General features: G+C 37.2%; 1 protein-coding gene across 5 annotated transcripts in view; it reads right to left on the reverse strand.

Annotated features, from left to right (window-relative positions):
- Window positions 1-27,014, reverse strand: part of RBMS3 (RNA binding motif single stranded interacting protein 3) — a 765,077-nt gene that overhangs the window by 465,744 nt on the left and 272,319 nt on the right. For all 5 annotated transcript variants that reach the window (XM_051789016.1, XM_051789015.1, XM_051789013.1 and 2 more), the window contains one exon: window positions 25,891-26,064. In XM_051789016.1, the coding sequence (XP_051644976.1) occupies window positions 25,891-26,064 (174 nt within the window). The remainder of the gene's footprint in view (window positions 1-25,890; window positions 26,065-27,014) is intronic.

Consider the following 27,014-nt stretch of genomic DNA (forward strand, 5'->3'; position numbering starts at 1 on the left):
TACTCTTTTCCATACCACTAATACATGTCCAGCAAAAATACAGAGCCCTACTGTGCAGTTTTGTGGTCTGTTTTACTTTACCCTCAGCTGATAGTTCTCATTTATTTCTTGACATCATAGTATATATAATGTGGAAGCTCCAGAGACTAAGAACTTTACTAGGACATAAAAATTGACTTTTTGGGTTCTTCCTCCATTATGAAGAAATCTTCAATTAGAAATTCCCAAAAGACACCAATTCTTTAATGTTTGGTGCCTTGGTACTTTTAGAAAATCAACCCATTTTTAATTGCCTCTTGTTAAGCAGTGAGGATCAAATTTGCTTATTAGTTTTGAAAGTATGGATACATTTATCTAGCTAGCTAGCTACCTATAAAATTCCTTTTACATCCATAGTGCTATCCACGCTTTTAATAAATCTGAGATGGGTCCAAGCCTGTATTGATCTTCAGACAGTGGCTGTGTATATTAATCTGCACTTATTTTTTCAGAGTGTATTTCACTCATTGACAAGGGTAATTGGACCATGGGGTAGGTATAATGCTACAACCACAACTGTTTGTACATAAAGCTCCTTTCTGATTACATTTTAAGTTACTTTTCCCCAAGTCTCCTTCATCAGTAAGTGTTGACATTTTTGCCTCAATGCATGACTACCTGAATCTTGTAGAAAAGGAATATATGAAATTACCAGACACTTGTGATGGCTGGCCAGAAAGGTTACAAAAGCAATAAGCACCTGAATCAGGTAAAAGGTTTGAATATGTGTGTAATATGAGAACATTCACATAAATACTCTGTTTTAGTCAAGTCTACAATAAATACCATGGTGCAGGTTACATTTCAACTTGTTAAACTAATCAAAACAGAAGTTGTGCATGTGAACTGAAAATTAAGAAGGAAAAAAAGTTTCATCAGGTAGCAGTATGTAGATCATCTTTCAAGTGAGAAAATCTGCATGTGTGCCTTTCTGTGGGATGTGGGATGAAGGCTGCATTTTTTGTGGAACACAGGCAAAGGTAAGACTGGAAGTTAGATTTAGTTTCTTATCCCTTAAGCTGGCACATAACAACAGGTGTCCTAAGGATTTCTAATAGGAAACAAAGGCTGAGAATTCTGCAAAGATTTCAAAGTACCATAGAAGCTAAAGTTGAAAAGATTGAATCAGTATTGGGTCAGTCAGACTAGCATCACTCTCACTGCAGGGACAGTGTTAGCCCAATTTCCTACTCACCAGAACTCAGGAATCACCAGGTGGTAATGTGTGCCATGCTCCAATAGGAAGATCATTTCATTGCAGGGTCAAATTCTAAACTCAGATGTATTAATATATAGCTACTCCAACAAAAGCAGAAGAGTTGTTTCAAGTTATTATATAAAAGAAAAATTACAAATTTTACCTGGATATAAAGAGACCATTATTTTATTTACTTGCATGTGTACATACCCATCTTTAGAGGGCAAGTATGACATTGAATTCAAGGCGACTTCAACATGCTTATATCTCATAAAAGAGAAACTTAACCTTCCTACATCCTCCTCTGTTCTCCCATGAGATCCCTGCCTGATTTCCCAGTTCATGATCACTGCTCTCCAAGCTCTCTCCCTCCCATCCCACTTTTAAGCACTGAGTGAGATAGCAGGAGATGGAGCCTGAACTGAAATGCTACAAGCCTAGCTCATGCAAGGCAAAGTCAGATGCTGAGCATTTAGAGCTTGCTAAATTCCTGCTGGCTGCCTTGCACAGCAGCAAGAAAGTGCAAACCTGCTGATTGACACTGTGTACCTCCTGCCTCATGCATAGATTGCTCAAAAGTAAGGGTAGATATACTGTAGAAAAGTTTCCTTGGAAAAGGATTCTCCTAACACTCTGAGTAATATGGCAGAAATGAGAACCTGTGTGTCCTTTTAATTTGGATTTAGAAACTTTAGCTCCTGTTTTGGGGAAGCTCGGTGAGGTAAATCCCCATCTCCTCATTCCACAGTCTAAACCAATAAATTCACAGAAACTTGATCAACTATGAACACATAATTTCCATCTTTCTTCCTAGTTAGCTGGTTAAGTAACCAATTCTTCTTAGAAGGACTATTTCATGTTCCTCAACTATTCCGATTGCTCTTTTCACCAAGAAATTTCATAAAGAATAGTTTGCTTAGAAATATAATTTAAATTGACCACCAAGAGTAATGCAGTTTTCATCTTTCCTGTAGAGGAGGACAGTAATCAATTTTATTTAATCACAAATTTCACCCAAGCTATATTTCTGTAAAGTCAACCTTCTAACCACTCTCCGCAAACAATCTTCTTTTTTTAAAAAATCCTGTATTTGCCATACCTAAGGATCATACCAAAGCTTTGAAGTGATTTAATAGCAGACAGCCACCAGCCAAAAAAATATAATTTGAAACTTCATAAGCTATAGAAATTCATTGCTTCTTTTAGCTGATTATGAGCTTATAGCTAAGATTATACAAAACAAACTTTAATTATTGCTAAAGAGCAACAAGAATATAAATTCAAACTGAGTCTCACAGAAAAGAAATTAAACAGTCTATAAATAGTATCTCAAAATAATATGCACTAGCTACATTCTATGCTAAAAATAAATGATCCTGCTATTATTCTAGTGAAATGTTTTTTAAAGTCTCCTAAAGTGTGATCCAAGGCTCTGGGATCCACCCCCACCCAATAAAGCTTTAGGTTAGGAAGAGAGCAGATCCAGCCCACAACTGCATAGTTACCAGAAGAAATCCTACATTTGGGCTGTGGAAAATAATTCTCACTGCTGTGTGATAACATATCCTCTGCCCACTTTAGTGGCAGTCAGACCACTGCAAGATATCCAAAATATCTAATTTTCAAATCAGGCAACAGGTTTAAACCCAGCAAAACATTAATAATTGTTTCTTCCCAGCAAGCATAAATAAACATTGCTAGAAGACAGCAAATAGACTGAAAGCGTGGAAAAGTAGAAAAATCTTAAGGCCATCAGCAGTTACCAAATACCATGATTTACATGTAACTGGCATAAGGAAGTCAGACAGTGCCAAAGGTTGCAAACTGTACTACTGGAAATGCCACTATATAGGTCCTATTAACTTGGAACCTACAGCCTGTTCTTTGCAGACATGGCCAAGAGCTTCTCTCCACTACTCTCCAAAACACCTGGACCGGGTCATTATGGTTGAATGGACCTTGCTGTCTTCTGAAGCCTCAAGATATCCCAGTATGTGCATTTCAGACTGTGAAGAGAGCTAACTGGTACAGCAGGAACAGTAAACATTTCTGAACTCGTGGAAATACAGAACTTGCCAATGACCAGGAAGGAAAGACTATTATCTGCCAAGGACCAAAATTCTGACCAGAATACATGACTGTTTTGCAAAGTGTTTTAGCCAAAATTTGGCCCATATAGAGTAGCTATAATCTATATTTAATAGAAATGTTGAGTATCATTTATTTTATATATAATTCCAACTTTGAATTTTATTAATTATTTTCCCTGTAATTTAAATTTTAAAAATTAATTCTTTTCCTTTGCATACCTACCAGCATGGACAGTTGTCTATCTCATAGAATATTATACTAGTCCAAAAAGAAAGAGGAGAAAAATAACAGATGTACTAGAAAATGTTTACTTAATGTGACAGTGCTCTTCATACTTACAGCTCAGTCCAGGGGTTTTGATGACATAATTAAAATTAAACCTAACTTTTTGTCTGAAAACCAAGAACTTTGTTATATTTCAATTTTATTCAGAAAATATCATGGGAATAGGCAGGGTTTTTTAAAAAAAATATTAAATTCTACTTTCTCTTTTTTAAAACAAAATTCTCCCCAGATTTCAAGTTGTTACACTTGTGAAGGTGGCTGTATATAACCCCAAGAGTTATTGATGACTAATGAAACACTTCACTTGGAAAACAGAATAATGGTTTTAGTTCAAGTGTTTACTCAGATGAGAGGTATTGAGTCAGTTGGCATTAGCTTAAGTGAAACCTCAGAAAGCACTTGAGCTCTTTAACCATCTTAGCTATTCAGTTCTTAACCCTCCAGCCCATGGGTATCCTGACTTCAGTTTTGGTACAATTAACGGGTGTTACATCTTTTACTCCTTGGGGCAGTGTCTCTTCCACTTTCAGCGCTTCAGGAAAGAGAGGCACAGGCAAGTGAATAATGTCATTTCCCCCAGAAACAACAGCAATCTATCTTTCTAGGATCTCACTCTCACATGCAACAATTAAGTATTCTTTCTCATTTTGTACCAAGAAGTCAGCTCCTACTTGCAGTTTTAATCTTGGTCACCACTAGTTGTGTATTAAATTGTCAAAAACATATTTTCCTCAGGCTGTCCCTCACAGGAACTGCCTAAGGGAGGAGTTCTCCATAAAAACCATTGACAACAACTGTTTTTCCCATTTTTCCTCAGAACTCCTGTGATGCCTCCAAAAAAGAAACAACACTTCTGGCTTAGAAAGCACATCAGCTGCAAGCTCTCGGAGGCTGGGAGAGCAGCACTGTCTGGCACTGCAGGTTTGCCCTGCTCCATACTATGTTTTAAGACAACTGTGTTGCCACTGGTAAGGTAACTGGATTAAACAGATCTTACATCGTGCCACCAGTTGCTATAACATCAACCAACACCATTGCATGGCTTTGCACTACTCCTCTCTTCCCATGTGTTTGCTGTCTTTCCTGCCAGCCCATAACTTGCTTGTGGCAAGCATGGCCTTTTTTGCTCTTTTCCAGTTCAGAGGCAGCCTGGCAAGGGCTTGCTGTATGCACCGAGGCCCCAGGCTCTGAATTTAAGAAAACAAAACACAAGAGCAGTCTCAGGGTAATTTCTCACCAGATAAGCAAGCAACCTTTGAGGTAATATTTTGAGATAAAGCCAAAATCTTCTTCGCAACCCCTAAGCTTTTCGAGAGAACTGAGGAGTCCGAGCACAGGGAATGACAGGCAAAGCCACCACATCAGCTAATGAGTTGTTCCTGTCACTTCACTGGCAGCAACTTCCAATCCCGTCTAGATTACCTGAGCCAAACCCACACGACCTCAGGTCTGCCCTTTGAAGAACATCGTGGGAAAATGCCTCAAAATGGAAAGAAAAAGTCTAAAGTGTAAACTTGCGGATCCATACTACTTCCATGAAAGTGAAGGCTAGAAAAAATGCTAATGTACATATTTGGGACTTATATTACAGACCAATATTTTAAAAGCTGGTTAAAATTGTTACTTTGTCATGACATTACTAGTGAACAGCAGGAAAAACTAAGGTTACTTTGTTGAAATATCCTTCACAAAATACAAATTCTTCATTTTTTTTCCAAAGTATCCTATGTCTAACAGACATTCAGGCAAATAATTTGCTTTTTTTTTAGGATGGTAAACTATTGTTAGAAACATCTAGAAATACCATAAACTTCCTGTGGCATCGAATTCCCAGGGCTATTCTCTTTACATGTTTACTTAGATTAGACACTACAGTTGTGCTGGTGGCTTATGAAGCCTCTCAGTCTTATGAAGCTTTCTCAGTTTGCTGCTTATTTACAGCAAATAGAGCTCAAATAGAAAGTACTTCTCCTTCTGTAGCCTCCCAAGTACAGCACCTCTTTCTTGTATGGCAGGATGCCCACATACGCAGGAAAAGGCTTTTTAACTGGAATGAACTGTCATATTAATGGAAAGTGGAAATTGTCTGTTTAAATCTGTAGCTGATTTCTACATCATATGAATTTCTCATTATGAAGAAAAACAAAATCACTTGGGAAATTAGTTTTACTTCTCACCTTCTTGGTGTTAAAAGCAGAATGTAAAAATCTGAATTCAAAACCAGGAATAATTGACAAACTACTTCCCCAGTGAAGGGTTATTATGGGAACATATAAAACTGGACAAATACTCTAAATTCATTCTATAAAAAGAAAGCAAAACACTTTTTTGTTTGTTTTATACACGTATCAAATAAAAACTTTTCTGTCCTACATAATACAGACTTGAAAAGACACCCTAAAATGTTCTATTAAGGTCTCACTTATTATTAGTGCTGAATTCAAATTAGTTTCAAACCTACTGAACTATCACTTTGCAACATATTACTTACCCAGTCTTACTTTAATTTCCACCCAGTGCTGCTAAAAATTCAGCTCTCCTCCTCTGCCACATCATTGTGTACGTAATGAAGTTTATGATTTCTTACAGGCACAATCTATTGGCTTTGGTTTGACTTTCAGGTAATTTTCCCCAAGTCATTTTTCAGTAAATGAAGAAAGCCCAAATACAAGAACTTCCCTTATGAGATGTGTCATCTTATGTTATTACAAGACAGGATACTTGGACTTTTAAAAGATTAATGTATAGAATATGTCTTGCAGAGCATATGCTTCGAAGTGCTCACCCTAACATCATCTCTAATATGTCCAACAGCATACTCTTTTGGAATAAAAAAACAAACAAATAAACAAACAAAGAAACCCCAAACCTGTGTGACTTCTCTAAATCATAGATCGAATTTGTGGAGGTTTCTGCAAGTCTGGGAATAAATACTTTATTTGACCAGGTTAGATTTCATTTGACTTTGTACTTTGATTTTCAAAGTGAGAGATCAAATATGCTGGGGGAAAAAATATCCCAAATGCTGCAGGGTGATCCATGTGGGGAGCGACCCTCATCTCTACCTCAGGCAATCTCCTCTATGCACATGGATTTAATGCTGTCTCAGAACTGATATTAGTTTCAAAACATCAGGATGGCTAAAGGCAAGTATTACTGCATCATCCTGCTATGGGAGAAAATGCTACAGAAATAAATGGGTAATACCTTCTGGTACATTTAGCGAAGTGGTAGCTAATAAGAAACATGAGTGCCAATCTCAGTAATGCTCCTCATCTAATTTCACTCTACATCAGTTCTTCTAAACTCTAAAGGAAATGTTCCTCCATTGAAATACTGAGGTTAACTTCTAATACTTGCAGGAAGCTACAAAATCCTTTTATTAATTAACCTGAAAAAATGTCAACCAAAGTGCAGGAGAGCCTCGCAATTCCTGTATCTAGAGCCTGGGCTTCTTTCAACAGCCTGCATTGTCTCAAAGGGGACAAAAGCAATTTGTGAATAAAAATGGTGGTAAAAATGTATCTTCTACAACTACCAAAACAATTTCTAAAAACTTAGCCAAAAAAAAAAGTAAGCAAAAGAAAACAGCAAAGGTATTTTCCGTGAGACAGAGCTGGGTGCTGAGAGAAGAGCCGAGGAATGAATTCCAGCTTTGTACAGCTCTGTAAGTGGGTGGTTGTGTTAAATATACTTTATTTCAGCATTCTTAAGCATTCTGAACACTTCTAACAAAATACTTGGAAATAAGAACGATTGACAATTGACAGAACAAATGTAAGCAACAGCAACCATACAAGCAATTATGTAAAATGTGTCTAGGGAATTTCCCTCCATCAGCTGAGAAAACAACACTGAAGAAAACCATATGGGGATAGAGCATAACATGAAAATATTTTAACTGTTGCATCAATAGGAAAAGCGCGAGAATTTTCTGTGGGAGCATTTTCTTCATTGCCATTTCCTAGAGACTATGCATTTGTCTTCTTTACCAATTGCCAGAATACTGTTATTTTTATATTTGTGCAATTTAAGAGCAGATACAGATGTGAAAGGTGAATTTCCTAACCACGCTGAGAAATATTCCAAACACTACTTATGCATTCTGGAAGTGATGCAGCAGAGTATTATCAAGGCAGCTTCTTAAACTGAATAGTGTTACTACCTCTCTCTCCACCCATCCTGGAAAGTTAATTATCATGCAGTACTCCAGGAAAATTATTGCTATGTTACAATTTTATTTATAGATCTTATTTAATAAAACACTACCAAGCTAAAGAATTTTTTTCTCCAAGATTTAGATTGACCTACAATAAAAGTGAATGCTTTGTAGGATTTCATTCAGTGAGATTTGGGGGCTTTAAGGATTTGTCAAAATATGCAATGGTGTTAATGTCTACAGTAATTAATCTCAGGAAGGCTCTTGTTTGTTGTGGTTTTGGTTTTTTTGGTTTTTTTTGTTAGTTGGTTGGTTGGTTGTTTCTGTTGGTTTTTGGGGTTTTTTATCTCCTTGCATTCATTTGCTTTTACTGCTACACAGCACTCTCCTCTCCAGCACATAAAATCCAACATAATCATTTGTGGGGGTACACTCCCATTTATAGGTGCTGGTCTTTGAATTTTTCACCGTTTCCTGAGCCCTGCATTCAGGTTGGCAGATCTGGCGAGTGATATGGTGACAATTCTCATTTTCTGCAGCATCTGAAATGTCCACTCATTACATCACTGACAGCTAAAATTAGATATTTGGCAAAGCAATCCTAGGAACTAAGGGCTTGATTAAGTTGCCTAATTATAGCTGCCTAGTGCCATTTGAGATGGCCTAGAGTACCTCCGGCAACCACAGAGCCCTGGCAGGTATCACACAAAACCTACAGGAGAGCTCTGGTCCTCCAGAGCACGAGCTGTAGGCAAGGAAGGATAACCCTCATGACATTTTGAAGGACACAAGGAACTTTTAGACTCATTTAGGAACTGTACACTACAAGTTTGCAACTGGGATATTGAAGAGATCAGTTCTCCTGTCTTAGTTTGTTCTTGCATCGCATTCCCTCTCTTTGCAGGCAGGTGCATGAACTCTCAGTGCGGCTCTGTGCCTGCTCTCTGGCACACAGCCCAGGGAATAAAAAATATGAAAATAGGTCAGAGCGAGCATTAATTTTAGTGGGGTGGAAGAGAAAATTTCTTCCAGGGAGCAGAAGGAAGCACTTGCATACTTCCTCCATATTCATCTCATCACTGTTCACTAGAAGGAAAAGGAGATCTGCTTAAGGAATTGTTCATGCTAGTTCCTACTGGGTCATGGGTTTTCCTTGGAGGTGTCCAAAGCAGAATCCAGTCTTGCTTAATTTGTGAAATTTGACATGATTTCAGACTGGGATTGATAAGGTTTGTGTTTAGGGAGTCTTGATGGCATCTCTGAAGATTGCAATTCTTTATCCACCTCTCTTTCCTGACAAGATTGTATAAAAGTAGAATTAAAAATTGTTTTATTCTTCTTTTCCACATTAAGCAGAAAATGGCTTTCTTGAGAGTATGCATTTGCACTGGACTTAAGAAAACAGACCCCTGCGGAGCATGAAATGACACTGAGGAATATATTTTCCTTGACATACTGGCATTTTTCATCTGTCTGAAGCAGCTCTCTACCATCCCCCCTCCTCCTTTTATTTTTAACATAGTTATGCAATACCATATACCAGCACTCATTCTTATATTCTTAAAAAGAAAACGAGCACCAATAGTACAGAGGGACAAATAACGGTTATCATAATAAAAATATGGTCTCAAAGAACCAAGCAATATTTGGAAAATGGTATAAAAATTACAATGCTCATGTAGTTTCCTAATGCCCAAAATTTCACATTTACTCATGAAAGTGTAAAATATTTCCTAGAAACCTGTTTAAATTACATGAAATCTAATAGTTTGATGCCCAAGGCAGGGTTAATAAACTTTTCCTGCTTCCGTCCAACAATTCTACTGCCTGAATAAGCAATACTCAACAACTATCACAGCTTGAGTGTCTCCTGAATATTAGATCCTTTTCTCCAACAAAACAACTCTCATAGAGGCCAATATTTATTCTGACTGGCATATATTTCTCATCAGATCAGCCATTTGCTTTTGTTTTTTTCAAATCTGAGTCGATGTACATTGGTCTTACATTTTTCTGATAGTGAAACTACTTCCAAACCCTTCCACTTTCTGCATTAACTTGATCTATTCAGCTGCACAATAGATTGGCTAAGATCAGTATTAGTGATATGACTAAAGTTATTCTGCCCACCATCATTATTAAAAAGTGCATTCAGAGCATGAGCTAGAAATAGCATGCTTAAAGAGTGGCTAAAATGGAAGAACTGTTTAAAATTAGTATGCAGTTAATAAACAAGTAAATTCGTTGAAGTACTTCTCAGTCAGAAATGGAGATAAAAACCTTGCTGTTGAGCAACTATCATTTGAAATATTTCAGAAGCCAGTGTAGACTGGTGGTGGCATGAGAGCCATTGTAAGAGTCCCCAGTAGCTGGTGACTTCTGTGGGGTGAATTGACACTAGATGGCACAACCTCATGGGCCTAAATGTCACCTTACTCTTGCTACCATAGAGAAGCCCAGAGAGGTTGTGGAGTCTCCCTCACTGGAGATATCAAGAACTATCTGAACACAATCCCATCTGATGTGTTCTAGGAAGACCCTACTTGAGCAGGAAAATTGGACCAGATGACCCTCTGTGGTCCCTTCTAACCTGACCCATTCTGTGATTCTGTGAAGTCCATGTACCCCACATTCAGAAGGAATAAGGTTAAGGGAAACGCAGTTATTAAGGCATAGACTGAGTGAATACATCAGTGTTTTGTTAGAGTTGTTTTGGTCTCATTTTAGTATCTAAAAATTTATGCACTCTGGTTTGAAACATTTTATTTTCTTTATAACTGTTAGTAATGTTTTTGTGAAAACAGGACCCAAGAAAATATCTTAAACTTGACTGAGAGCACATCACAAGTTTATGCTATCTTAATTTTAACTTCAGGGAAACTTTGTATTTGTTTCAATATTAGTAAATAAAAATGTAAAAAAATAACTATATTGATTTAATATATTAAAATGTATTAGCCATGTTTCTATTTAATACATTTAATGGCTATCCAATATTTAGATGTCCCAAATGGTTTAAAGTAATTCTAAATACAAGGGGTAAGATTTGGAGAATTTTGAATATAGGTTAGCCTATTAGACAAGATTTTGAACAGATTTTAACAAATTACTTTTGGATTAAGAAGATTATGTATTAGTTTATTTATGCCTTATATTTCGGCTTTGGTCTTAAATCTGTCATAATGCTACAGAGAAGAAAAATATTTTAAGATGGATAGAGATGGGAGAGTAGGAGAGAAAATGAAAAGTTTATGAACTGCTCTCCTATTCCTAAACTGTAAAAAAAATGCACACTTCCTATTAAATCCCTGTGGCACCTTGATGCGACTATGACTTGAGTAGCATCTGGTGATGTCAGGTAGAGTTTCTTGAAGACTCATATATTTTAGCTTCTAAAATAGCAACAAATAACCCAAAACAACATTTTTTTTGTATCACCATACCAGGCTTAAACAATCTGTACAGGGAAGTAGATTTTTCAAGGGATTTTGTATGTATGACACCAGAGAAATGATGTGGCATCTGAATCACTAACATATATCTGATGAAAAGGTTCCTTTATTTGCTGTGTGCATTGTTTAAAGGTAAACACACAAAGAATTTGACAATTTTAATCTTCTTTTTATCTGAGAAACTGTACACCTATTCCTTATACTTAGAAAGAGATTTCCTGTCAGCATTCATGAATTTCTCTCTTGACCCTGAGCAGCAAGAGAAGCAGCCTGAGATATATTGCAAAGGCAAATGTTTAAAGTTTGTATCAATATACACGTGGGACGAAGGTAATTTACTCAGTGAAGGAAGAACCCCCTGCTACATTTAATCATGCTCAAGTACATGGGAAAGTGCCCTTACAGATGTTGTTTCTCTCTGCCTTTTTAACCCAACTATTGAGAAGCCCTTTTCTTCTCATGAAACACCTTAAACCCAAAGCCTAATTAAGCTACTAAAACACCATTAAACCCGGTGGGCAGACTTATCTCCAGCCACTACAGTTTGCAATCAGTTTTTGGGTGAGGGTAGAGGAAATCAATGTTATGTTGACCCCTTAATGAGAATATAAACACTTCAATATTAAAAGATTATTTTCTTTAAATCCCCACAGGTAGGCAAAAGATTCTTTCACCTGTGAAAGAACAAAACATAGGAAAGAAAATAGCAAGAAGAAATAAAACAATCTCTTTACCTCATGTGAAAAAGGTTTTTCTTTTATCCCATGATCTCAGAAAAGCCAGATGGGGACAGGACAGAACAAAACAGTATATATATGTGATCAAAGCAACATGGTCAGGGCAAAACTCAGAGCCATTTTGCCTCCTTTTAGAAACACCAGAACCAGGCTTGTTTCAGTTTATTGATACAATAGATAATAAAAACACAAAGACAACTCAATGTTAGCATCAAACACACCTTCCATCTACTTTTGATCGTCAATGGATACAAACAGGAATGTCTTGGTTGAGCCAGTGGGATTTCATGACCTCTGATCACTGAGAATTTGGTTGATTATATTCTCTACACAGAAAGACCAAGCATATACCTTGGGGTTTTACAGAGGGAAAAGCAAAAGTGAAGTATCTGTGGGAGACGTTTTGCACAGCAATACAGATCATCACTTCTTCAAACTGGAATCTGCATTACAAATGTCAAATGTCCAATATGTCAGCAAGGAGCCTCATGCTCAGCTGCAGATCTGCTGATACCACTACCATCACTGAACATCAGTGTAGGTAAGCACTTCATGGAATGATTCTTCCCTTCCTCACAAAACTTAAGAATTGTGCAAAGAAAGAAAAAGGCTTCTCCTTAAAGGTATGTCATTTTCATAGGATGACTCTCAACTTTCTGCTCCAGTTCTCTGTTTGAGCCAGCAACTCATCCCTTTGTGATCATTAGCCTTATTTACATCTGCTTTTCAATTGCATTTTATTCATTGTAGTTTAAAACAGAATGAAGTGTTTTCATTTTGGATGTAGAAAGGTTAGATGTTCTTATTCCTCTAGACATAGGACTTCTAAAACTGTATAGGGTCAGTTTAAAAAGCCTTCCTTGAGTGGGAGTGACATCTCTATTGAGTCTTGAGTTTACTTGAGGTTTTTTGCCAGGTAAGGGGCAGAGTATTGGGTTTTTCAAGACAAACTTTAATATGGTAAAAAAAAATTCCTTAAGAATTCTACAGACAACAATCTCAGTTCACTTTTGCTGAAAGAGATTATATTTAGGTATTTTCCCCTCCTTCTTTATATTTGACATCTTGTTTATAAACAGTTTAGCTGTTTCCCCCAAAACATAATTTGATTGGCACTTTTCTTTCTGTGTGGGTTTATCCTTCCTTTTTCAGAGGAAAAAGTCTCCTCTTCCCTTTTTTGGTCTAAAAGAATGAAAAATATTTTCAATCATGCCAGTTACTCTACCTACGGAGACCCCCATCAACACGAAGATTCCTAATGATGTTAACAAGACTAGAAAAAGGTGTTTGTTCACATAGAACATAGAATAAAATATCTAAATTAGATCTAGTCATTCAAATAATTTATTTTTAGTCAGTTAACAAGATTTCAATGCTGGTTGCCCTTTAAAAAGCAGTTATTCATGAAACCAAGCAACTTAGCCATCACAAAAGTGCTAACATGCTTGGCTTTCTTTTATTAATGTTATGTGAATTTTTTTTCTGCTTCACTAACATTTCAAGAGAAACAAAATGATTGTCATGTGGTACACTCAGTCCTGGAACAGCAGCACAGCTGTTTGTTCCCAGATTCTGAGCATTTTTTTAGATCTACACAGCAGTCTGCATTTACTCTGAAGGGACTTATACATCTTACCATAAGCAGATATAATTTCCATAGTCAGTTTGCCTATTGTACGATACTTGGCTGTAAGAACAACAATTTGAATATTTTGCCCTCTTCATAATGCCCGTTTTAGCCCGGATTAACTCCTCTGGTAACAAAAAAAAAAAAAAAAAGAAAAGAAAAGAAAAAAAAGCCATGACAGATAATCACAAAATTACTCCATTCTGAGTTTCAGAAAAGTCAAAATGACCAAGCCCTGCTTCAGACACCAGATGCTTTCTACTAGAAAGCATCAAGTTTATCTCTCTGCTCCTGAAATAACTGATCATGTGGGTGGGAGTGGGGAAGCATGAATGTTTAACTGCCTGAAAAGAACAGTATCTATTCTATAAGTCATTGCACTTAGTGGGAGGAAAAGATTTGATAATTAAATTATTTATTTCAACAAAGGTGAGAAATGTGCATCTGACTTCTTTGATTATGAAACAGCAAAAAGGACTCTATTCAAAATTCTGTGACAATATCCCTTTAGCATCAGACCAGGCCTCATAGTTTTCCCTGGAAAGATGCAAGTGTCATAAACTTAGCAGCAAGTAAAAATAGGGACTGAAATGAAAAGACTTAACCATGATACACACAAGCAGTAAGCTGACATTTTCAGGTGAGAAAAAAGGTCTTGAAACTTGAAAAAAAAATCTTTAAATTAAATCTCTTCATTTTGTGTAATTTTCAAGCAACAAGTATGATGGGACAAAGCGGCTCTGCCGTTCTAAGTGACCACAGCTAGAAACTCTGTTTCTTCACCCATTGCAGAATTTTGTTCTGTAAGCAGATCTCTTCCATCATTAACTTATTAAATATCTATTGAATATACTCACTCTGGGCTGAAACCTCTAAGTAGCCTTCGTATCTTAACTCAGTGGTGAGTAGGGTTGCACTTTAAGGACAGGGTGAGAATTTTCACTCTTCAGAAACCCGTTCTGAGCTACACTTTTGGAATCTTGCTTCCTATTTTCATCATGATAAAAGAAAAAAAATATTAAATTATCTAAGTAATGATGGATCTACTATCACTGCTTGAAAATCTACATCACAAGGAACTAGTTGAAGAAGGTTCATACATCCTTTTTCTCACATAGCAGTGCCAAGGGGTTTTGTCCTTAAAAGACTAAAAATACAATTCTATCAAGCTTCAATCTATAATTAATTCTTTTACTTTTCTTCTCCCAAACAAAATATTAAGACAAACAGCCTGACTTGGTATCAAGCATTGTTCATCGTATGCTATCCTTGACAATGCTACAGCTTTCACAGTTCTGTTTGACTTGCATAATGTATTGTATGTGGAGCAGTGAATTACATTCCTTTCTAAGAGACCATGCTGAATTACTATATCTTTCCCGGGACTCAGAGGTGAATAATTGCACCTGTCCTCCTTAAGCAGACAAAAGACATTAAGTAGCAGCCAAATGGAAAGAAAGATTTAAAAAGAAAATCACTTTATAATTTGGCAGGAAAACAACTCAATCCAACCTTTCACCCAGCTGTATACAATATAAGGATTTCTACTAGTGCAGCTTCTGAAGATAGGGAAGTCTTCAAAGAGGTACTAGCCTGATAACAAAGCAAAAACTGAGGTGCTTTCTAGAAGTTTAAAAGTTCCTACTCTTCAAATAAATCACTGACAACACAAAAAAAAATTCAGCTACACATCTAAGTGTTTGTGGGAAAATGTTCTCACGTGATACAAACAAACAAATAAAGTAAGATGGGGGAACAGATAAAACTGCATGGTTTTTCCAAGACAACACAGAGATGCAGTAGTAAAACCTAGTATAGAGAAGAAATGAATATGCTGGAATAGACCGCAGCCGAGAACTTTCTGGCAACCTTCACACTGTGTCACAGACTCATAGTGTCATTTAGATTGGGAAAGACCTTTAAGACTGAGTCCAGCCGTAGAGCATTTGTGACCACGCTGAACTTAAAGGCTGAGTTTTGCTCTCACTGACTGCAAGCACTTGGCAGAGAGATCAGCAGCGGCTCTGGTTTCAGCAGAGCAAGCTGTGTTGGCACACATCCAAGGACAGGTCACCGGGGCAGAAGGACAGAGCCTCAACACAGCATTTGCCTTTGGTGCCAGGAAATTCCTAGCACCTGACCATGCCAGAGGGCTAATGCTTAAAAATATGAAAAAAAAAAAAAGCGTGAAAGGTGAAAATACTGTAGAGAATCTCTGTAAAGACCTTTGCAATATTTCCAGGTCCTTTCAATCCTTTCAATTTTTTTCCTCTTGCATGGAAATTGACTGTATATCCAAGGGAGATAGGTATTTGTACATGAATGGATCAAATGGAAAAATATTCTGCTCCTTGTGAAACTCAAACTCAGTCTTTTTGGCAAAATCCAGGCAGTCCATCTTACACTTAAAAAGGGGACTGCCATGGAAAACTATATTAAAATATTGACAGCCCCTAAATAAAATAAAAATGGAAACAAAGGAAACAAAGGAGTGATGCCTTGGGGGGAGATGCCCTTGCAGGAAGCAAGTCCCTTTTCCCAAAAGCACCAATAACTGTATTTAACATCCTTAATGAGAACCTGATATAGCTTAAAAGAGAGACACTGATTGAAAACAAAGAAAATAACTAAGCATACCCGCTTTCAGCTACACATTTTGGTCTGCAGTAAAACCCCTCCAACACCTTATAGTTACAGGTTTTAGAACAAAAGTAAACACTGCTTAGTTATACACTTGGAAAAAATACAGAAAACCTGCCTGGTTTGACAGATAAGGCACCAACTTGAAATTAATGAAAACCAAAGCTTACTGCCACACATTTCCTCCAACAGCTGCATGACCTTTGGTAGGATCCCTTCTTTTAGTGCCTTTGCTTCCCTTCTTACTTTCTGTCCCATCTAGCTACATGCTTTAGGATATGGACCTCCTTTTACAGTATTTTGGTACAAATATGAGGTCAATAGAGTCTTTATCAAGGAAAAACTCAACACTGTGGTGAGTTGTTCCCTGATTATCAGAAATAAATGAAGTCTGTTATTTTGAGGATCTCTGTTTTCCCTCTCAAAAACTCCAGCTTCCTCCTTCATGTGTCATGTAGAAACATCTTTCACACAGTGCTTTCAATGTCCTTAACATAAAGTTCTAACACAGTAACTTTCATCTTGAAACTGTCCAAAAGTAGAGGACTTAATGAACAATTTGGCCAACACAGACACACAGAACATACTGTCTCTCAAGGTGTTTCTTTCAAAGGAAATCCAGTTATTAAAAGCAACAGAAACATTTCAACAAAGGTGACAAAGATCAAAATTTAGATTACTTGGGAAATTAAGCATGGTCATGCAAATGAACTCCAGGATTTTGATCTTTTTTACATCATGTGCTCTCAACAAAGTGCTTAAATCACTGGTGGAACATATGCCAGAAATCAGCAAGGGACAAGTGATCTTTGGTCAGCATTTGGGTTTACAGTAAAGCAACATTTGAAATTTGTCCAGGGTAAAAAAACCTGAAATGTCATCAAAAGAAATTTCAATTTTGACAAATCAGTATTTCCCACAGATATGTGTTTCTTCCACCTCTCTTTATAAACAGAAGTTGCTGTTGACAGTGCTGTTGAATAGCATCCCTGGTGTAAATAAAACCTTGAGGCAAGGAGGTAGGTCTAAGCGCAGAAGGAAAATTTCATGCCTTATGCCTTCAGTGAATTGGGTGGGTTTATATTATAAAAATAACACCAATTAAAATTAAGAGAGAAGGGAAAGAGTCCATCAGCAAAATTAGTTGAAGCAGTATTTGTTCAGACTAGTCTAAAACTCTTCACTCTGGGAGGCTGCAATACAACAAGGAAGTTGCCAGAGAGTGTTAATTATTTAAAATGAAAGTAACACAGTTGCTGGCCTTCTGAAATAATCAATCTTTCAGAAAGTGTCATGTGTCTCCAAAACATGTGACAGGTTGGCAGTTTGTAGCATCTACTGTCAAGCCCTAAGACCAGGATTTTCTCTGGAGCCTGGAGGAATTCATCACCTTTACTAACAAATCCTAAAGACAACCTGTCTGGCTTACTGAAAATGAGATGGAGAAGTTAAATTAGAACTATAGACCTATTTGCTAAATTAAGGCAGAAAACCAAAACAAAAATAAACAGTGGAAGCACGTATATACATATATATATATAGACATACACTTTTATGAATACAGACATAAATACCTATAGAGATATGTGTAGGTAGATATGTGTAGCTGTAAATTATAGACATTTACTAAAATCTGTATTTACTGCCTCCTACAAGCCTATTTTACAGTCTAAATTTAGGGAATTTTCTTCTTTTCTTTAAAATAAAAAGAAGAAGAAAAAAAGGTAGCATCTGGTTTGTCTTTTTAAAGCATATTAAAAAATACCTTCTTTCTGTGTATCTTCCACTTCATTATGCAAGAACAAAAATGTAGAATCAGCAAGAAATATCTTATGAAATCTGTTTATAAACGAAAAATTTCCATCTCCAAAATGGTTGATCTTGTTAGCACTTGGAGGTGGTGAGTACTTATTTTACCAATGCTGTGGATATATATGCAGAAGTATTTTTTGTCATTTCAAAGATTTCAATTATATTTTCCACAAAGAAATCTTTCTTCTTGAAAATAAGGAAACAAGTTATATATAGAAATTTTTTTCCAGTCTTGTTAATATTAATCGTTCAGAAAACGTCTTGTGATTTTTATAGAAAATTTGATTTTTTTCTGTTAAATTACATAGTAGAAACAAATCTATAAAAGACATCAACAAACATCATTCCACAGAATTCTTAATCTGCTGATAAACTATAAGAACACATAATATGTGTGGTGTGTAAATGAGTAGTGGATACAGAAAAAAAAATAAAAAACAACATTCACACATAAAAATCAGAATTCTGAAACCAAAGATCTCCAAACTCAAATTTAGGTGGAACTTTCCATTTCCCCAGACTTTTTCAAAAATATTTGTTGCAAGTCAGTTGAAGCATTTTGTGTTATCAGTGCTCTCCCCTCTGAGGGGCACTGCCCTTTCAGAGCAGAGCATTCAACTTCAAACTGCAATTGCCATCCACCAAAAGTCCCGAAGAAAGGAAAAACTCACTTGGTCTACCCAAACCACCCACAGGCAGCGGCCTTTCACGCACTCCACATTAGCCCTCTCTGATCTGCCATGCAGCATTCTCAGCACTGTACCTTTGCAGAAGCCAAGCAGAGCCATAGACAGCATTTAACACAATAATTACAGCATCATGTGTATATTTTTGAATAAAACTACTCTTCAAGATAAAACACGATAAACTACTTTGGCTAGAGTCCTATATTACTGGTGACTTTTCCCTACAATCCTTTACAAAAGTTCAATTTCAAAGCTTAATACACAAAACAAATATGCTGAATACCTCAAAGGCTGAATGTAAAACACATTGGTGGATTTTGTGATTTTTTTTTTTTTTTAAAGACCTGGCCAAGTTTTAATGGGCTGTCACACACGAATGATTATGAAAGTGCTACAATGAACTGAGTTGATAAGCTGATCTGATCGGAATTAACTGCATGTGATTGCTGCTTTGAAAAGCTGGCCTAAAGAGGCAGCATTGAAAGCAATCTCACAAGTCACTGGTACCGCTTGCCTCAGCTATAAGTAAGCACAGATGGTGAGAAAAGTCAATTAAGAGACATATTTGTTTGAGGGTTTGAAATTTCCACCCTCTTTTCTCAAAAGAAGCCAAGCCACAGTGAAAATGTGTTTCACGTTTGCGGTCTAATAAGTTCATGTTTTTGAGGCTCTGTTCCTGTAGATGGAGGTAATAGATAAACAGAATAATTTATGTCAGCAGTTAGCATATGGATTTGCAGTTGATCACTAAGTTCCCCATTTCACCTGATAGCTACAACATCTTGTCAATTAAAACTATTCCTTTCTCCACAATCCTTCATTTACTTTCCTCCTAACTGGCACAGCTTTTCTCTTATACCACAACTGATACCCAGCAATGGAGATGTCATACTTTTCATTCTCACTTTAATGACTGCCTCTTCATTTGCTCTCTCACTTCTTGCATAAGGAACATATCAGCAATTACAAAAAATAGCTTCTTGTGATAAATCTCTCTTTTACTTCTGATTGGGAACTTTCTTTCCCACTTCTTTCCAGCTCACACTTGAGCTTTCCCCAGATTACTAATGGGCTGCTGAAGCTGGGGCTATCACCATCTTTAGAAGATCAAAATACATCCCTTACACTTTATATACTGTGACATAAAAGATGACATAAAAGGCCCTTGAAGGTAAGAAAGGGTTAACACTAGGGACAGAGAAAACCAAGATTTCAGAACTTCAAGTGAAATTGAGAGGTTCTTAGAGAGACACTTTCAATTTATGCCTACTGTACTATTTATTTCCTTTCCCATCATTGCTGATTATGAGGATGTGCATGTGTAAAAGGAAGTTTCTTCATCTTTAATCAGACCAGCTCTTCTCCATGAATCCACAATCCACTGTTCGTGACATTACAAAATGAATCAGGCAGGAGGCTCAAGTCAGATCAGAAAGTGACAGCTTCTGTTTAAACAGATATCTTGGAAATTAGTGATGACAGTATTATACTGCATAAGCGATTCACTCGTAGCACTGTCTCTTTCTCTAAGGAGAGATGCGAAAGAAATACTCACTGGAAAGATCTTAGTATTAAAAAAATGATAAATTAGAGTGCTGATCTGTTCTACTTATATTTCTAGAGAAATAAAGGCATGTTTTGAATAGGACATCCATGCTATATGTATTGAACACTGCCTGGATTTAAGGGAAGATGCTTCTTAAAACGTTATCTTTGCATTGTAGTGTAGGATCACATCATTTATGGCCTATCTTATGAATTTGGCATGTATCAGTATATTGCTTCTGTCAGTCTTATTTTGGTGTATAGAACTGACTTTGAATAGGATATTACACTTACGAGAATGTGTTCTCTAACTGGGTTTATGTTTCAGAAACAGGATCACATTAGAAGACTTGAGACTGACACCCAACACCAGCTGTGCATTGAGAACCTTCCTACATCATTCTGCAAAGATTTTAGCCAAAAGCTTGACCTGTTATATATATAAATATATATACACTATAGACTAATAACTTAGCCATTAGATATGTACATATGTGTACATACAAATTCATAATTGTATCTCACATCTCCAGGTGGTCCCTAAACATTGTATCATCTAATCACATAAAAATGGCAGGCTTTCTAATTTTATAAATTTATACAAAATAAGTTGTTAAAACAGTACAGATGTTAATCCAATCTGTGTGGCAATAACGAGAACAGTCAGTTTACATAAAGCATCACAGCTGTGCAATACTGCAGTCCAGCAGTTCTGTCATCAGCAATGAGGCTTACCTACCTGCCACTGGAAATTTTTCCGATGGACTCTGCACAGTCATGCTGACAGTGAGTAAGACCTTCCATTAGTGTTGTCCACAGTAACAGCCTTGCTCCCTTTCTGCTTTTCTGTCCAAGGATAGTCAGTGGAAACGTGTAAAAGGAGCTATAGCTCCTTCTACTGGGTCTTAAGATTCCTAAGATTAAAGATCTGAAATCCCACTAGGGCTCAGAGAAGTGAGTGGAAGGATGCCAGTTACATCTTATAGAGCTCTCCATCACTTTTTTTTTTAATTCTGCTTTGCACATTCCAACTAACAGCATAATTTCTGAAGCAATCACATATTTAAGGAAATTAGTAGAAAGAAGTCTGGGGACAGACTGTAGGAATGGGGACTGCTAAGGAAACTGATTTTCTGATCCATATATGACACCTCAGTCATGTAACAGCTTGTAAACATTATGTGTAGAGCTCCAAATAATAACTTTACAGATTTAACCAATCACGCTTTGAAGGCTGTCACTGATCTACTAGAGCATGACTGAATCCTGTTAGAGCGCAGAACGGATTTTAGCTGGAAGTCTTACATATGCTGAGTTGCTGTACTGGGTCTGGCTAAGCTGGAGTTCATTTCCCCACAGTAGCCCTCACAGTGCTGTGCTTTGCATTGGCAGCTAGAAGGGTGTTGATAACACACCGGGGTTTTGGCTACTGCTAAGCACAGCATCAGCACTGTAACATTCCTTCCTCAGTCGAGGGCAAGATCCTGGGAGGGGACACAAGTAGGCCAGCTGACCCAAACTGACCAAAGGGATATTCCGTCCTATGTGACGTCAGCTCAGATATAAAAGCTGAGGCAAGGAGCAGGAAGGCAGGCATTGCTTGACTCCAATGGCTGCCTGCTGAGGAACTGTTACGCATGCTGGAGCCCTGCTTCTTGGGGGTGGCCGACCATGGCTGCTCATGGGAAGTGGAGAATAAACCGTGCTGTCTTTCGCTTCACTTTGCCTTTGCACGCACGTGCTTGTGCTTTACTTTTTGCTTTAAATAAACTGCCTTATGCCAACCCATGAGTTGTTTTTTCCACCTTAGTCTTTCCCCTGTCCCGCTGGGAAGGGGAGCGATAGAGCGGCTGGGTGGGCACCTGGCGTCCAGCCAGGGTCAACTCACCAGAGTTGCATATCTAGATAAGGATTTCAAAGACATCATGCATGCTACAGAGATGTATGCATGAGAAGAAATTAATGTATGCAACAAAATTCATCATCCCATGGGCATACAACAAAGGTTTCAAGTCCTGCAGGGTAACACAGTCTGTGACAGTACTGTGTGCTTTGTCAAAGATTAACACATTGCCAAATTCCTTCATTAATAAGGACTGACTTCTACAGAGGTGAGTGTGGCAGGTATCTGTGACTGCTACATGAATATTCAAGAAAGACATAAGTGACATCCTTACGATTTCAGCTGAAATAGTCTAAAGCTGATGAGACCTATGTTTTGTTTGCCCACTTTATACATGTAGTACTTTAAAATGAAAGCACAGTCTAAGTAATCATTTGTTAGAGTTAATTCAATGGACAAGATTTCTGAAGACCTGTAAAATTCTATCGTCCTTCCAGTAAAACGTGGAAAAAGGTAAATTAAGTGAGTCTTAGAGACTTTGGAAAAAGCATGGGTAGGAAGCCTGCATAGATGTGAAAGTTCTCTTGCCCAACAGTGATAATCAGAATTACTTTGTCTATTTTTTATCTTCCTGTGTGAAGAAAGTTCAAGAGAAAAGCATGTTAGATGACTCGGTATCTTCTTATGTTTTGAGTATTACATGCTGTATTTTTCTGGCTGAAAGCCTCTGAATGTTAATGCCAGAGGAATTTCTAGCCTCTAATATCAAAAATCATTTACTTTGCAAGGGCCATCTACCACATTATCACTCACATTAGTTTACATAGATCCTACAGGGTATCTTGTCTACCAGTATGGCTAGAAGTTAGCACCTTCTTGTTTGTTCAAAAACTCATTTCACTGTTGAATGAGATGATACGGAGCCTTTTTCTCTCTTATATAACTCCAAGAGCTGAAAAATTACTCTGTTTAAACAAGCTTCCTGTTCTTTCCTTTCCTAGGGTGGAAAGACTGCTTTTAATCAATGATTGCAGCACTATGGAAGAGAGATGCCAAGTGTGCTCTCTGATAAAATAAAATAAAACCCCCACCTTTGACTCCGATGTATTTCTCAGGACCAGTCAGAGTCATAAGGGTCTCTCAGCACTTCTCTTTGTAAGATATTTTTTCCTTCATTTAGATGAAAAAAAAAAAAAGAATTAGAGGTGTTTTGGATTTTTTTAGCTACATTTTGCCCAATTAAAATGAATCTTTTTTGTCTCCTTCAGCTTTTCTCCAAACAGTAGAGAAATCCAAAGCTTTTCTCTTGGCGCTGTCTTTGGGGACTAATATCTTTAAGTACTTCAAGGCCAGATCCAACTCCCTGACATTTGTCTGCCTTGAACTTGCAAAGTGCTCGTAAGTTTGTTAGCCTCCAAAGTGTCAAGGAACTGCAATGATCTTTAGACATACTCTATGGGGGAGGTTTTGCAGAAACAGCTTCATACAGCACTACAACCTACAGCTTGTTCTAGTGAACTTTTGTCAGATGAGGGCAAATAAAATCCCCTGAAGCAAAGTAGATATCCAATTGAGCATGTAATATTGGGAAGATTCATGAATAAAGGAGCTCTGTCTGTATCCAACTTTCATTATCATTGTTTGCCATAGGAAGGTTGGTTTGAGCCCAGATTAAACAAATCTAACTTAGAAACAGGAACCGGACTAATTATAACTTTATCATATACAATGAAACAGATATTCAAGCCGATATTAAGGCATTGTTTTTCTTGGAAACTTGAACTTCATCTGATGTTGCAGGAGGGAGGAGCTGAGTTTGCTGAAGTGCCTTGCCCAGGCCCTGCTTAGGGCCTCACCCTTGGAGATTATAAAAGTAGAGAAGGTATGGAAAAAGTATGTGATCACAGTGATTGGCATTGCAATGGCAGCTAATCTGTTACAGGTTTTTACCAGCAGCCTAGGGAGTCAATCCAATCTCTGCTGCGTAGCACTGCAACAGATCTTCTCAGATAAGCAGGAGCCAAGAAATGGGCCAAGTTTTGTAAACAGCTAAACCCAGGGACATTGAGGGCTGGATTAATTGCACAAAGGTTTACGCAAATCTGCACATTCTGAAATCTCTCCTTTCCAGCAATCAGATAAATCAACTTCCAGACTGAAATATCATTTCCAATGACTACATATTAAGGTGCTCAATGAAAAAAAATATTGTATAGGTTGTATACATACCATCTACAAATATTGTACTACAATTCTAGTTCAGTTACCATCAACTTCAGTGTAAATAAAGGAAAGAGGAACTGTGGAAGTAGCTCGAAAAAGACAGACATTTCAATTCAAATTTTACGCTCTCTTCCAGGACAGTTAGCATTGCTCTTGTATGCTCTTTTGCTTAGCAGAGTCAAAGCTAGACTCACAAATTAGGCAGCATTTATTCTAAATTTTCAAAGTAAAGGAGCAGTTAATGATTTGAATACCTACAGCTGAAGTTAAATTAAGCTGTACAGGGACTCTTTTGGAGCCATCATTCTAAGCGAGGAAAATATCCGTGCCCTTCCAATGCCAAATACCTTTTATTTCTTCACAACAGTTTTTATCACTTTCAATGACACCATAATGGATTTTAGCAAACAGCAGAATCTATAGAGATATTTAATTCATTCTGAGAACTCATCACCTCAGAAAAGAGATAAGATTTTACAGATTTATTCCTCTCCTTTATTTCAATTATCATGTTCATGTTTGAGACAAATCCTAACGCAAACTTCTGGCCAGAAGTCTGTTGCCAGGTAAGATAGCAAATCTATATCAAATCACAAAGATCTTGCAATACGACTGCAGAGTATAATTTCCACTCTGTAGTAAAAGCTTCACTTCCCCATTTTCCTATTGGAATTCACTGATGGCAAAGCCTGATTATGTACACATGGCAGGAAGTTAAAATATTATGTCCTTTAAGAAGTTCTATGTCCAAATGTCCAAAGCTAAGTTCAAATCCAAACACTAAAAAAACAAACAGTGGAGTTGGAAAAAAGGAAGATTGCTTACACTAATGAGATCTTCCCCCCTTAACTCTCTCAGGGTCTTTCAATATCAGAAACTAAAAGGCTCTGCTGTGAGCAGTCAACTATACCAATATGACAAAAAACACCATCAGCCTGCAGTTGTGATCCTTTCATGGTTGTCAAATTAAAGCATGCAACAACAGTGAGCACCCTCCCATTCTTTTCAGCCACCAGTTCATGCAAATTACAGAAGACCAGTAGTCTTTGCTTAGCAACAAGATTGCATGTTCACCACTGATCAAATAATTGATAAAGTAGTGAGTATAAACAAATCAAATCATGAGAAGAGATGCTCTCCTCCCCTGACTCATCCACACAATTTAAAATCTCTGAAATAGAAAGAATAATTCATTCATCTAGCAGGCTCACCAGAAACAGAAAAGAGGCCATCTATAATACTGCTTTCCAGACCACATCTCTGACACTGAAACCCAGGCACACAACAATAATTTCATGCAAGGAGAAGAATTGCTAAATATACAAAAATTTATGTATTTTTACTGAGTCATGAAACTTTCCCGTTTGCATATGTCTAAGACTTATTCTATTATTTTCTAGAGTTAGGGTTAGTACACATGAGCTGTCCTGACTGCTGTGGGACTCAAAGAGCACTGGAGAAGGGTGTTGAACTGCCAGCCCCCGAGCACCTCCACCTCCCAGGGTATCACAGAACTCATTCAGGTAACTGCAGAAAAAAGTTTAATTACTTACAGCAGGATGTCCAGCACAGTAGGTGTAGCTAGCATGAGACTGGTAGTGCAAGCTGGCTCTTGGAAAGGTGTATGTATTCCAAGCAGGTTGGCTGCTATTCCACTGGGAGCTAAAGCCAGGGCTCATGGTCACTCTTGATTTACTGTTTTGGTACGTTCTCACTGTGGAGCTGGACTATCAAAAAAGAAAGAAATGCAACGTAAAAATAGCTTTTAGGGTAGAATACAATTAATGCAGCTACATATCATGATTGTGCAAATATATAATGACACACGATCTGGAACAAATTTTAGTGTTTCCTGTAAGGAACTGGAAAAAGAAAAAATGGATTCCTTCAAAGATATCAGTGAAAGAGCTATGTCACTGTAATGCCCAAAAGGAAGACTGATGACTGTTAAGACTTCATGCTGGGATATAAATCAAATGGATAATCAATAAGTGATAGAAGTAAGGGGATGTTCTGAAAATGTGTAGAAGATACAATACCAAGATTAATGGTAGAAACCTCCATATTTTTTTATTATACTGACATTTATTGAACTCCTGTTCAATATGTCCATGTTATGGTAAATGGCAGTTTGGGGCCAATGTTTAGATGTATTTCTTGAAGTCTTGAAATCCCACCTAGTGGTTAGGTAAGGCCAAGCCATCACAAAGCTACATTGCAAATATGTAATCTTCTAAGCAGACTATGAAATTTCATGATGTGTTTTAATTACTCAAAACACAGAAAAAAAATCCAAAATCTTAAATTGTTTTTTAAAAATTAATTTAATAACTTCATTTGCAAGCAACCCAGACTACAGATGTGCAATTCACATGCATTCTTTCTGTCTTTCTTTCATTTTACTTTAACTGGAGCTTTTTGCTTCTAGTCCCTGTTTTATAAAAAATATTCCTAATAAACACTTGCACTGTTACAGGTGTTTTATTAGGGCAGCAAAAAGCATCAATTTTTAAAAAGAGTAGAAGGTGCATAGAAATGGATGCATTTTTAACAGGTATTTAGGCTGGTCTTCAAAGACATGCAAATGTACTTTTTCTCCATATTCTGCTCTGCATTTGGGTTTTGCTTGCTATCTTTTTATTGGCAAAGGTGTTCTAAATTTCCTATGCAAATTTAC

Source organism: Manacus candei, unplaced genomic scaffold, assembly GCF_025592945.1.
Source record: "Manacus candei isolate 608988 ecotype Guabito, Panama unplaced genomic scaffold, ASM2559294v1 h1tg000026l, whole genome shotgun sequence".
NCBI lineage: Eukaryota > Metazoa > Chordata > Aves > Passeriformes > Pipridae > Manacus > Manacus candei.